At 41.8% G+C, this 13580-nt stretch overlaps 1 protein-coding gene across 3 annotated transcripts; it reads left to right on the forward strand.

Annotated features, from left to right (window-relative positions):
* The first annotated feature begins 17 nt into the window (after positions 1 to 17).
* LOC137796141 (sodium-dependent neutral amino acid transporter SLC6A17-like) lies at positions 18 to 12852 on the forward strand. 3 transcript variants are annotated; one of them, XM_068593853.1, is made up of 12 exons: positions 18 to 56; positions 3083 to 3535; positions 6152 to 6309; positions 7026 to 7152; positions 8162 to 8343; positions 8443 to 8553; positions 8638 to 8879; positions 9570 to 9762; positions 9854 to 10046; positions 10257 to 10416; positions 10562 to 10724; positions 11173 to 12852. In XM_068593853.1, the coding sequence occupies exons 1-12, from the start codon at positions 32 to 34 to the stop codon at positions 11575 to 11577; spliced, it is 2412 nt and encodes an 803-aa protein (XP_068449954.1). In that variant the 5' UTR covers positions 18 to 31; the 3' UTR covers positions 11578 to 12852. The 3 variants fall into 3 exon arrangements, with proteins under 3 accessions (XP_068449954.1, XP_068449956.1, XP_068449955.1); XM_068593854.1 differs by lacking the exon at positions 18 to 56 and adding an exon at positions 86 to 314 and having other exon boundaries at positions 3245 to 3535; XM_068593855.1 differs by lacking the exons at positions 10257 to 10416; positions 11173 to 12852 and having other exon boundaries at positions 10562 to 10719.
* Positions 12853 to 13580: the final 728 nt, after the last annotated feature.

A 13580-nucleotide genomic window follows, 5' to 3' on the forward strand; every position in this document is an offset into this window, starting at 1 on the left:
AGTCCCACCTTCCCATTACACAGATGCCGCGATGGTGTGGAGGTCTCAAACAACAAGTGAGTAGCAGGTGATCATTTGTCATCGTGGATGAGCAGCACTTTGTGCGTCACGGTGCGTCCCGGACCCTCCACCCTGCATGGTAATTGTCGGCAGAGCAGCATGTGATCTTCCGCCCGCCACTAGTCCTGCGAGCACTCAGTCGGCACCACACCGACACATAAGTGCTGTCCGGCGGATGTATTCATGCTTCTCTCCTCGTTTTCTGCGTTCATGATAAACCCTGGAGATTGTTGACCGCTGCAAAAAGACTCACGGTGAGAAATCATTTCTTCCTAACATCCGCTGTGCACGTCTCTCGCCGTAGGTGTGTTATCACCCGCATTGAAATAAAGAAAGTTCACAGGCAGCTGGAAAATAGTTTCAATCTGCCTTATTTTATGTCTTAAACGCAACTTGTTTTGAGTCATGTGGAGTTCGTGGAGCCTTTAATTTGCCTCGTGGTCGAAATGTGGTGTGTGCTACACAGAGGTCACTGAATATCGTCTTTGACCTTGATTACGCGTGTTTAAAAGTCGTTGCATGACTCGTGATGAGCAGTATAAATCTGAGATGGAAACATGGGCTCTCAGCATCAGCACCAGATGTGTCACCGGCTGACATGAGCGATCAGTGCTGTGTGTTTTTAAGTGAGAGCATTCTCAACCTGCAGCTTCTCGGCTCAACTATATTTTACTGTTAAAAATGTTTTTACGGAGAAAATAAAAGTACAACTCAATATCATTAGTCCATGCCATTTATGTCTTAAAGCTGAGATCTAAGGTCTGTTGCCAGTAAAGTATAAATGAGCTGGTTGTTAAAGGCTTCAGATCTTTAATTCCTCCCAGTGTAAAACAGCTGATTAAGCACTAACCATGGGGTCAATCAATCAAGAATCAAACAATACAGGGACATTTCAACAGGACTGAAGCTAATGCAGTATTTCATCCTGTTAGTTTTGTGTTATATTGTGTTACTGGAAGTGTTTAAACCTCAATACTAATGCAACTTGTCTGACAGTGAAAACTGTGATGGGTGAAGATACACGGTTTACTTTGTCACGTGACCGGATATCTTTGTTTCAGACTGTTAGAAGGACAAAACAAGCAATTTGATGAGATTAGCTTTGGCTTTAGGAATTCGTGATTTCCTTTTTTTCTGAAGTTTTATTTAAATAATTGAGAAAGTAATCTGCAGATCACTCGACAATGAATATAGTTGTTGGTTCTAACTGGTCCGGATACATCGATTGTTAGAGTATCATGCAAGAACATGGAGTCACAACAGAAGATAGCGGCATACGCAGATGACAAACTACTGTATTGTACATAAGACACTGCTTTCTAAATTTAACCAAATTATTGTTGTACAGAAAACGACTCTACTTTGCATCCTCTGGTGTTGATGTGACATTTCAACAGAATAAGCAGGAGACAAGATTTACATTATCTTTTCCTTGTTATGAGGAATGCAAACAGCAGGCCGATTTTTTGTGCCATGTATGTATTTATGGGGAATATAAATCCACAGTTTTTAACTCTGCACTAGATCTTCTTTTGACACAGAAGATAAATTACATTGCAAGCACATCCAAAGATTTGCATCCTCCTGCCATGAAAAACATGTCTTTCCTCTGGTATGAAATGATTACACACAGCCAGACTCTTCGTGTCCGCTGGAGTCATGTAAACTGTGTGTTGGGGGGCTTTTCCAGGCGGATTATTCGTTGGGTGTTTTCATCTCTCAACGTTGGCTGGATGATGCAGCCTCTGATTGATATTACGTGTCTTGTATGCTGTAGGATGGGATTGAATGACAAGACAGAGAGGCAGTGCCGGGGGCTTTGCAGTTAATGCACACAGGATTATGAAGACTTGTGAATGGACATGGATTATTGCTATACAGGCTCATCTTGACATGCACAGATGATGATATCTGGTGTGGGATGAAAAATGCATAAACAAGTAAACAAAATGCACATTCTGAGCATGACATAAGTAATTTCTGGTGTGTGGTGTTCATGTTTCTTGTGGAGAATCTGCTGGTGGTTACAGAGTTTGTTGGAGGCTGATGTCAGAAGTGAGTGTTGTGACGATGAATCCTCGTGTGCATCGATGCTGTTGTGTCACACTCGAGCTGAAGCAGCATCTTCATACAGTCAGTTTCCTTGGTCATGCATGTTCCCTCTACTTTGACAGGACTTAAATGATTTGATCAGGAAATGTATTCATAGTCGGTTGTTTCATTTATCTTTTCCTCTTCATGTGAAACAACGTTTAAACAACCTAAGCGTTGCAGATTTGCATGTCAGTGGATGGCAGATTTTTATAATGGAGAAATGACTCACTCAATAAGTAATGAGCCTGCACAAGGACTCGTGATGTGGATCAAGAGACCACATGACGGCACCTGCTTCATCCAGAGCATCATGTTCACTTCCTCCATTTCGTTTGGGTTGAACCAACCACTCCCTGAAAGAGGGGTGAGGCTGGATGTTGCAGCCAGGCTTCAGAGGATTAGGGGAATTACAGGGGAAAAAGCACTAAAGTTAAGCTTTGCCGAACAGGGAAATTAAATAGAACAATTTGCAGGATTGGGTATTTTGTTTTAAACCACAAACATTTTGTGAGAGACAAAAAGCTGTGGCGTAAAAATGAGTTTTGTTAAAGGAATCAGATTAAGTTAACTCACAAGGGTGACGAATGGTCTCCTGTCTTCATGTTGACATCCTTCATAGCTCTGAAGAGGCATAACCAGGTGTTACAATCCATTGTCTCATTATGAGCCTAACCAAGCACTAAATGCAGAAATAATTGTGTCAGCGACTGCATGAAGTGTTATTTAAGGATCACAGCCAGGAACAGGAAGCTTTAAACTACAGTACAATAAATGAGCCTTGACAAGGGCACAAACCCGGCAGTCATTTATTTGAAATGGAGACTATTTATGGGATTTTCATCCAATAATATACACATCACATTTTAATTATTGATGATAGTCCTTGAAACACAATTTTCAATTTGACTTTTCTGTCTTTCTGGTGCAGGATTGAGGCCCAGATCGAAGATCCAGCTGTCACTGCTCAGCATCTACCTCATAGCTACATCCATCCACCTCTCCTCCACTCTCTGTCTGTACCACTCCTTCTGTTCCCAACAGACTCGCTCTCTCTTTCTCTCACCGCCCCCACCCCCCTCCCGACCCTCAGCCTCCCTGATGCCTAAGAACAGCAAGGTGACGCAGCGCGTGCAGAGCCATGAGCACGTCACAGAGTCGGTGGCCGATCTGCTCGCACACGAGGAGACGCTCGACTACAAGAACAGCTCCCTGAACGTTGGAGGGGCCGCCGGGAAAAAGGTCCCGCAGATAGAGGTGCCTGAAAACGATGGCCGCCCTGCCTGGAACAGCAAACTGCAGTACATCCTGGCTCAGGTGGGCTTCTCTGTGGGCCTGGGCAACGTGTGGCGCTTCCCTTACCTGTGCCAGAAGAACGGAGGAGGTAAGTTACCTCAATTAGTCCAAGCTGCAGTGTTGTACATTCACAGTCATCACATTTACTGTCAATGTACGTAAGTTCACATTTTACAGAGTTCATTTACTCTGTAGCTCACGAGTGGTCGCCCTTAGTGAGAGTATTATCCAACAACCGTTTTTGATCGGAAGACAATATGACAGATGAAGTCGCCATAGTGTCTCTATATACATATAGACTCCAATTTTCACTTTGGTATTTTAATATTCAAAAGATAGAAGAGCATATACACATAAAGGTTTCAAACATAAGCATCTATAAGCATGTTTCCATTAGGTGGAACGTGTAAGAGATGACGTTTTGCAGATATTCATGATTCCCTTCAAGATAAGTTGCAGTAACTTTGAGTCCCTGACTTTTCGTCCGAAGTATAACTTGTTGTTAAACATGTTGAAGTAGTTTTTCCAGGCGACAACTTGCAGATTTGAAAAGTGAAGCCAATGTAAAAGTACCTTGAACTTTCTTATTTCAAATGTCCATTAGGGGGCGACTCAACTGGCTGCAAAAACGTCTCACTTGATTTATTACCTCAGTAAATATGAGGCAGTGGTCTCAATCATGGGCTCAAGTCTTATTCAACACAGAATGATCTTCATTCAGTAAATTATGATCCCATTTAGAGTAAAATAGAATAGACGATAAAGCAGAGTATGCAGTGTTGTCAGCATTGTCGGGTCTAGATGTGTTTTGTGTTTTTGTCTTACAACATTCACCCTTCATCTGCTGTTTTCAGTTCATGAACCTTAATTGTGGCATTTTTGGTCGCCTAAAATAATCAGTGTTCGGCCTGGTTGCGAAAAAGGTTTCGACGGCGCAGTGACTACTTCAGTAATATGGGTTGGATAGATGGATGGATGGATAGATGGATGGATGAATAGATGGATGAATAGATAGACGGAGCTGTGTTCCAGTTACCCTCACGAACTACATGGCGCTTCCATTCAGGACAGAAAACAACAAAGTCTAAATATAGCTTTACTATTGATTAATACTGTCGACAGGGCAGACCGGGCTCCACTGATACTCTTGTACACAAAGAAAAGCTTGATAAAAAATGGAACTGTATAGTGAGGGTGTATTTTGGTCTGGCGATGAAACCAGAGGTGTAAACTGAGTTCACTATAGGTGGAAAAACATCTTGTCATCATTGTTACTTTTCACAGGGCTCCAAGCCTCTAATGTTGTTGTGTTTGCTGCTTGTGTTTGATTTACTGTGTGTCGGGAAGATTTATTGCCTATAAGGAGGATTTACTGACAGGAGACCGCCAGTCCAGTCAGGTTAAGCTGCCTGATGAGCGACTATTTTTCACTCAGTTATTGTGTGTCTGGCAGCCAATTACAGTCACATTAAAGGTCTGAGTTGCTTGAGGGTTATCACTGTGTGGGTTCTCTCTCATTGATGCTACCTCATCATGTCTTTATCTTCTCCTATTAACTTCCTCTGTCACATTCTTATGCTGCCATATATAACATCATATAATCTGCAATAGAGTGGATTTTAAAATCCTGACCACATCTAACCTCACTATTCCCTCTATGTCAGCCATCTCGTTCAGCTTTTTGCTCTTCTCTTTCTGCCTCATTACTCCACCCACTACCAAATGTGTGTGCTACTGTATGTAATTCCCACTTTTGACGTATTAGTAATCGTACGTGTTTGCCTGATATAAGTCCCGGATGAAGAATCCCCCTTCACATGGAACACAGTTGCATCCTGATTATGCCGCTCTGGATTAAGCTGCAGAGACAAATTTAGACTTTGACGAATGAAATTCAAAGAATATTTGTCAGTGGAATCAAGGTCCTTACAGTGTGGGAGGAGGATGAGTAAATATATCTCAGTGGATCACATTTTGCAAGTTAAACTGATGCAAAACAGTTGAATTAAAATGTCCCTGGTAATAAAACAGCAACGTTTATACTCACATTGTTAAAGGATTATATCAGCATATTTACATATTTTAACCGATTTACTTCAAATTCCTTTATATGATAACCAATCAACATATCACAATCAACATTTCACTGTTGCTGATTCATTTCTGTCGTCATTTTTTAAACTTGTTTGTGATGTTCTGTCGTATTGGATTTCATTGTATTGAACATTTCGGTGTTGGCACGTAAATGAGGGCAACAGATAGCAGTCTAATAACACGTTAGCACCACCAACTGCAGAAACAAACAAATGATGTACTGTAACGAGCAAACAAGGGAAGAACTGATCTCAATAAAGGTTATGTGTAAAATGTTTCACCAAACATAAATCTTTGAGGAATAGTCCACTTTTACATAACCTGGAAAAAGGATATTCTTTAATTTCCACAGCAACAACAACATTTTTGTTCATTAATACATGTATTTTATTCATTTTTCATTATAAATATTTTTGCAGTTATACAAATACAACCACAAAAACAGTCATTTAAAACATGGACAGACATCAATGTTTCTCTGTGTTGATTTACCAACCAAACATATTCGTCTACTTCCATTTGTCTCTGAGACGTATCTTCATTTTCGTTTCTTACAAATTGACACTTTTGCAATGAAGTGCCGAATGCAATGCACCTTCCTGTTTTTCAGGTGCCTATCTGGTTCCCTACTTCATCCTTCTCCTCCTCATCGGCATCCCGCTCTTCTTCTTGGAGCTGGCTGTGGGTCAGAAGATCCGGCGTGGGAGCATTGGGGTCTGGAACTACGTCTGTCCCAGTCTGGGCGGTATAGGGATGTCCAGTCTGATGGTGAGGGGGAAGGCACTCATTTCCATGTTCAGAATCATCTATGACCTCTCCAGCAGTAAGCCTAAAACATATACTGGGTAACACTTTCTTGGAGTGAAAAAAAAAGCGTGTCGTCTAATAAGAATCAGGGAGGTTAATAGAGGAATGCCTTCAGTAAAAAAAGAAGCACAATGTGCACAATGTGCACCAGTATGAAAACCAGCAACTGTTCTATCTGTGTGATTTATTTATTATATGGTATGCCTGTCGTCTGCCTGACGTATGGTTTGTGTCTAGTATGCATGTTCTTAACATGTAACAACCATGAAACTGATACAGCAGTGAGCAGGATACAGTTGCAGGAACATCTGGAGTTACCACAACAACCTTCACACTGCCTCAGGCTCTCCTGGGTTTATTATAGTGGTATTGGCGCGCCTGAGAGTGAAAGGTAGCCTTTGTTAGAGTTGCACGGCTGATGCAGAAGCAGCTATAAATATCTCGGATAAGATCAGGGTTGAAAGAGAGCACTTTAATTATTCATGCTTTCCTCAGCTTTATTTAGCTTGTGAACGTCCGGGCTGGCAAGACTGCTTTGGAGATTGACAGCAACAAGCAACGTGCACAAAGCATGCTGCCTCATTAGCATAGTTTTCTCCCACTGCATTTGAGTTTAGTGGAGCTATGAAGATTGAGACCCTAAAACTGTCTGTCTGTCCTTCTGTCTGCCTATCCAGGTGTGTGGCTTTGTGGGTCTCTACTACAACGTGATCATTGGATGGAGCATCTTTTATTTCTTCCAGTCCTTCCAATATCCTCTTCCTTGGAGCGAATGTCCCATCAGAAGGAACGGGACACTTTCCAGTGAGTGACAGTAAATAGCAACTAGGAGACAATGAAAGTTACTATGAGGTTGTTTGTATAAAGTAAATAAGTGCTTTAGAAAAACATTTAAAAACATAAAACATAAGAGTGCGTACATTTTCAAGATTATGTTTTTTCATAGTTATAGTCACTCTTTTAAAAGTATGCACACGGTTCTTCTCATAATTCTTCCTCAATAGGCCACCTTGCTACAATCTCTGAGATGACATTTGCAGCGTCAGCCGATCGACAAAGCTACAGCAAGCAGATCAGACAAATTGCATTAACTTCCTTACAACTTTCTGTCACGACTTCACGGATATAATCCAGATAAAAACCCTCCTGAGTTCATTTGATTAGAGGCGATAATAACATAACCTCAGGGCCAACCGTAGCGTGTGTGACCCTGCGAGGCTGCTGGCAGAAGACAGAGAGCAGAGAGTGTAAAACCCTTCACAGTATTTGGGCTTTCCTTTAACTCCAGTGTGGCAGACAAAGCATCGTGATGGAACAAGATTGAATCAATTTAGCAGAGGCCAATAGTTTTCTTCAGATGTAGATGGTCATACAACTGAAAAAGAGCTTTCCCTGAACCTGTATGTGTTTATGTGGGTTTTGTGCGTAAATCTGCACCACCCGGCAATATTTAGTGGAGAAATGCGACACTGTTAACTCTAAACTCCCACACAGTCAATATAATACTATCATTTCCCCAAGGTAAAAATGTACTGTGTGTACTGTAAAAAAAATCTCAGATGTTGTGAATTGTGAGATCAGGCTTTGCATACTAAACACACAGATGACCTTGGTTAGCTCCCTAACGTCCGAGAAGTGTAAACCAGCCGGGAATTAAGATATTGACTCGAGCAAACACTCATTATATTTCTCCCTCTGCCCTCTCCAAGATGTACAAACCTCTCTGTGGCATCTTCACACCCCATTTCTCTTCCTTCTTACTCGTTAACACCCAAACTAAAGCTCCCTGTCCTTCTGTTTGCAAAACATGCAGTTGTGGAGCCAGAGTGTGAGAAAAGCTCAGCCACAACCTACTTCTGGTACCGCCAGACTCTGAACACCACCAGCACCATCGCAGAGAGCGGCGGCCTCAACGTGAAAATGGTCCTGTCTCTGCTGGTGGCCTGGATCATCGTCTGCCTCGCCGTCATCAAAGGAATCGCCTCCTCTGGGAAGGTAGTGGAGAGAAAAAAGGCAGAAATGTATGACGTGATGACAGAAAACATGGAGACCACCGGACTCCCTGACCTGAATGTTTCTATTTTCCTCTTTCAGGTGATGTACTTCAGCTCTCTTTTCCCCTACGTGGTGCTGTTCTGTTTCCTGGTCCGAGGATTGATGCTGAAGGGCTCAGTGGACGGCATCGCTCACATGTTCACTCCCAAGGTGAGTCTTTCTCCCTCGCAGAATTTTACTCAGCCATGCTGACAGATGCTCAAAAATCGGACTTTCTCTTTCGATGTCTCACAGTTGGAGAAGATGCTGGAGCCGCAGGTGTGGAGGGAGGCGGCCACCCAGGTCTTCTTCGCCCTGGGTCTGGGGTTTGGAGGAGTCATAGCCTTCTCCAGTTACAATAAGATTGATAACAACTGTCATTTTGACGCGGTGCTCGTCTCTATCATCAACTTCCTCACCTCCATTCTGGCCACGCTGGTCGTGTTCGCGGTGCTGGGCTTTAAGGCCAACATCATGAATGAAAAGTGTGTCGTAGAGTAAGTTCAACACCCGCAGAAGCTATTTCATCCACAAGCACTATTCATTCTGTGTGTACAAATATTTAAGTCAAAAATATTAAATAAGAGCACAAAAACAAAGCTTGACCACCTGAGCCACTTGTTTGCTGACTAAAGATTAACAAAAGATTGTAGCCTGATTTTTTTTTTCGTAGCCTGAATATTAGCGCATCTTTAATATTTTAAAACATCAAGACAGTAAATGGGTGAAGGAAATCCTTTCTGCACACAAACATGTCAAATATAGTACAGTGTAATATACACATTGTACACTTATATGTACTTATTGTCTCGTCATTGTCATACTCAAATCACAGGAGATTTTGTATACCGCACACACACACACACACACACACACAGTCTTAATATATGCACTTAAATCTCCTTCTGGAAGTAGTGTAACTCTTAATTCATACAGTATTTATTACCCTACTTGTCTGGCTGGCAACCTCAACATCTTCTTTTAAATCACTTCTTAAGACTCACTTTTATTTGATTACTTTTAATTAACTGATTGTTAAATTATTTTATCTTGTCTTAAGTTCTGGATCCAAATGACTTTTATCATGTTTTTATTGTTAAGTTATTATATATACAGTCCAGCCCTTGCCTGTATATAATATGAGTGTGTTGAAGTTTGCTTAATATCTGTTTCTTTCATCTCTGTAGGAATGCAGAGAAGATCTTGGGATACCTCAACTCTAGCGTCCTGAGCCACGATCTCATCCCTCCACATGTGAACTTCTCCCAACTCTCCACATCAGACTACGCTGAGATATACGGCGTCATCAAGACAGTGAAAGAGGGCAGCTTCGCCCAGCTAGGTCTGGAGCCATGTCTCCTGGAGGACGAGCTCAACAAGGCAAGTCTTCGACCCCCCCACCCTACAGCTGACTCTTTTTCCATCTGTCTGTCTGTTACTCGATTTCAGTCTTCTGACTGTCTCTCTGCAGTCTGTTCAGGGCACCGGCCTGGCCTTCATCGCCTTCACAGAGGCCATGACCCATTTCCCGGCATCTCCGTTCTGGTCAGTAATGTTCTTCTTCATGCTCATCAACCTCGGTCTGGGCAGCATGATCGGCACCATGACCGGCATCACCACACCTGTCCTCGACGCCTACAAGGTCCAGAAGGAGCTTTTCACAGGTAGCGGCCCCACTGACCGGACAATGTGTGCTATTAGTAGTTGAATCCCCTTACTCAGCACTGCATGAAAACCCATCTAGGAACGGGCTTTGTATTATTCCTCCGGGTGTACTAAATGCAAAACACTTGGAGTAAACAAACCCTTTTATTTTCCTTTTATTTTCCTCTGAAGGAGTGCTAATGTTTTCTTCTTCTGTGGGTTTGTTTCAGTGTGTTGCTGCATTGTGGCTTTCTTCTGTGGCCTGTTGTTTGTTCAACGCTCAGGGAATTACTTTGTCACAATGTTTGATGATTACTCTGCCGGACTGCCTCTCACAGTAGTGGTCATCCTGGAGAATGTGTCTGTCGCTTGGATTTATGGCACAAAAAGGTACAGCTGGCTGTAGTGTTTGTGTGTCGGAAATTCAGCACGCTCAAAAAATGAAATCAAACTGGAACATAGGAGTGTAAAATAAGCTTAAAATCCTACAAAGGGACCTATACACAACTGTAATGTGTTGTTCTTTCTCCGTCAGGTTCATGCAAGATCTGGAGGACATGTTGGGTTTTCGACCATGTATAATCTATTTCTACCTGTGGAAGTACGTCTCCCCTCTGTGCCTCATTGTGCTCATCTCAGCCACTGTCGTAGAGATGGCCATCAGTCCACCGGGATACAATGCCTGGGTCGAAGAGCTGGTCAGTGTGTGTGTTTGTGTGTGTGTGTGTGTGTGTGTGTGTGTGTGTGTGTGTGTGTGTGTGTGTTTGTGTAAGATAGATTGTTTCTATGAAAAAAAACACCAGGTCTGGAGTCAAAGGGTAACTTTAATATCTCGTTTGCATTTTTTGGGATATCCTTTTTCTCCAAAGGAATTAGTACAAAAGTCTTAATGACAAATATGTGTCTCGCAGCAGTAAAGCTAACCTTATAATCACACAAAGTACAGCTGAGGATAATGGAAATGGGATTTTAACTTGTCTAAAGTATTAGAATAAATACAATTGTGATCTGATAATGGTGCCACATGCTAATTTCACCTCATTTTTTAGGGGATTTGAAGGTAAAGATTGTCATTCTTTTGCTCCCCGTCATTGAGAGAAAGCAAATCTTTGGATTATAAATAATTGTGTGTGTGTGTGCCTGCAGGCTGAGGAACGGTTCCAGAGCTATCCTCCCTGGGCACTGGTCATGTGCTTCGCTCTCATCTTTGTGGCCATGCTTCCTCTTCCTGTTGTCTACATCGCCCGCCGCTTCAACCTAATGTCAGACGGCTCCAACAAGCTGTCTGTCTCCTACCGTAAAACCATGATGAAGGACATATCCAACCTGGAGGAGCAGGACGAGTCCAGATTCATTCTCGGCGCCAAGCCCGGTGAGGCACCGTCATCAGCACCAGCACGCAGCTTCCTGACTCCAGGAGGAACCAAACCCCTGGACGGCAACTCACTGTCTCCAAACATCTGCTACGGTACGAGCTACCAGAACGCTGCCATCAGCCCCACCACACCGACTACACCAACTACGCCCGCCACACCAGAGTCTGACTCTTGACTGCTGTCCAAACAACCATCTGACACCCAGTCCTGTAGCACAGTCACCGTCCAGCCATAAAGTCTCCACCAGGGGTAACTGCAGAGCCAAGAATCCCCCCCCCCCCTCCTCTGTCCTAACGCCACAAAACTGTATGTAGCTGCCCAATTTATCTGAACACAAGCTTCCCATTATAACACCAAGGAAACACCTGCAGAAGGAGGCGAAAAAAAGACAAAATTCACTGTAAACAGTAGATCAAACATATCAGAATGAGATTGACAGTAACACTCTGTACATCCGTATATATTCTGTGTATAACATACAATGGTTTATTAAGATAAAGTTCTGTGATCTGCTTTTCTTTGCCTTACGTATAAGGATCCTCAGCAGGCACAGCCCTCACACACACACACCCACACACACACACACACACACAGTCTAATGCACATCCCTGTAGGCACAGAGCAAGGGATCTGAACGAATGAATGTAGTGGGCAAAGAGAGCTTAGATGAATGTGAGTTTAAATATTTTATGGATTAAAGCCTGTCCTCCATAGTGGTACAGTGTATCAAAGCCATACAGTCTAAGTTCTTTTCTATTAAGTCGTATGCAGTGATTTCCGTCAGTACAGACATTATGTCTACAAGCACCTCTGTTCTGATGTTTGAGCTAGAAAACACTTTTCATTGCCTGGATCTGTTTTCAGGGCTTTATGTAATATAAATTAAAGCTAATGCTGCTCTAAAGACATCCATTTATGTCCCAATCTGATGTCCCTCTGTGTTTTATGTGTAGCCAGTATTGTAAACAGTGGTATGCAGTATAGTAACGTGATAGAAGATATAATGATTTCATCATCCGTTACACACACAATATAACATAGTTTCAGTTCCTACACCAAAGAGTACATAGTAGTCAACATCTCATTTTAATCTACATATTTATGTAAAAAAAACATAACAGAAAGAATACGCTGAATCGTGTTGAAAGTAAAAGACTTCCAACACTTGTTTTAAGCACACAAGACCAAAAGACAAGGTACTCGATATCATTCAGCAACACAAAGCATAGCTTTTTATGAGAGTTTGAAACAAATGTTGATTCCTCTCTTTTAATGCAGTGTTTTCCTACTAGGCTACAAAAGCACAAAAGAGATTTCACACAATTATTGTGCACAAGTAAATTACTAAATTAAGTGATTTAAGGACATTTGCACATGTGGAATTCAAATAATTGCTGCCAACTAATATTTCCCCTAGAAGGTGTAAGCAAGATATATTTATTTGCGAGCGCAAACTTTGGTCCAAAAACATTCTAATTATGAAAATAGGAAAATCCACAATGGACCAAAACAATTAGGAACTAAAGGAACAGAAATCCAAATGATGAAACATTAAACTCATCAAATAACTTAGTATGAATTTTTGTTAGCGTTAGACAAACTATTCATACATGCACAAATGACACATTAAGGCACACAACAAATGCACACATTTTCTGTATATGTGTGGAATAATAGACCGCAATAAGTGTTATTTAAACCACCACGTCTTCTTTGTGACGAAGACCTTGGACTCCTGGTTGAACCAATTAATTATTGCACACACTAGAAGCAAACAGGTGTGCAAAATCGTCAAGTTCACACTGAGCACACTCAAGTTCCTGTTACATGGAAGAGGATACGTTATTTATTTTTTTATCACAATATTCAAAGCTATGGCGTTAAGGATTAAATGGACTATATTTATATTCCTGTATATTTGCATTGTAGATGTGATGAACAACAAAGATTTATCTTTTAAAAGTGATAAGTATATATATTTTCATCTTCTGTGACAGTTATGTAAATTGTATATCTAAAGACTTGTCTATTTTGTAGTTTGTATAGCTATTTTGTTTTGTGCGATGTGAAAATTCTGCTGGGAGGTCGATGTGTGGCGTGAAGTGTCGTCTTTATGGTCAGCCGCTGGTTGTCTGCTGTGTTCATGAGAGCTGTGTGTTCTTCTGGCTGCAACTGCAG

The sequence above is a fragment of the Clinocottus analis genome, unplaced genomic scaffold (genome assembly GCF_023055335.1).
Source record: "Clinocottus analis isolate CAN_PGR_092001 unplaced genomic scaffold, fCliAna1.0.p SCAF_3, whole genome shotgun sequence".
Classification (NCBI taxonomy): Eukaryota; Metazoa; Chordata; class Actinopteri; order Perciformes; family Cottidae; genus Clinocottus; species Clinocottus analis.

What these genes read in the sequence shown, in the direction of transcription:
- LOC137796141 (XM_068593853.1), top strand. Translation starts at nt 32, where the DNA reads ATGGTGTGGAGGTCTCAAACAACAA. An exon ending in GAATCGCCTCCTCTGGGAAG is followed by an intron (nt 8,344 to 8,442) that starts GTAGTGGAGAGA and finishes TTCCTCTTTCAG; the next exon opens with GTGATGTACTTCAGCTCTCT. An exon ending in CCAGAAGGAGCTTTTCACAG is followed by an intron (nt 10,047 to 10,256) that starts GTAGCGGCCCCA and finishes GGTTTGTTTCAG; the next exon opens with TGTGTTGCTGCATTGTGGCT.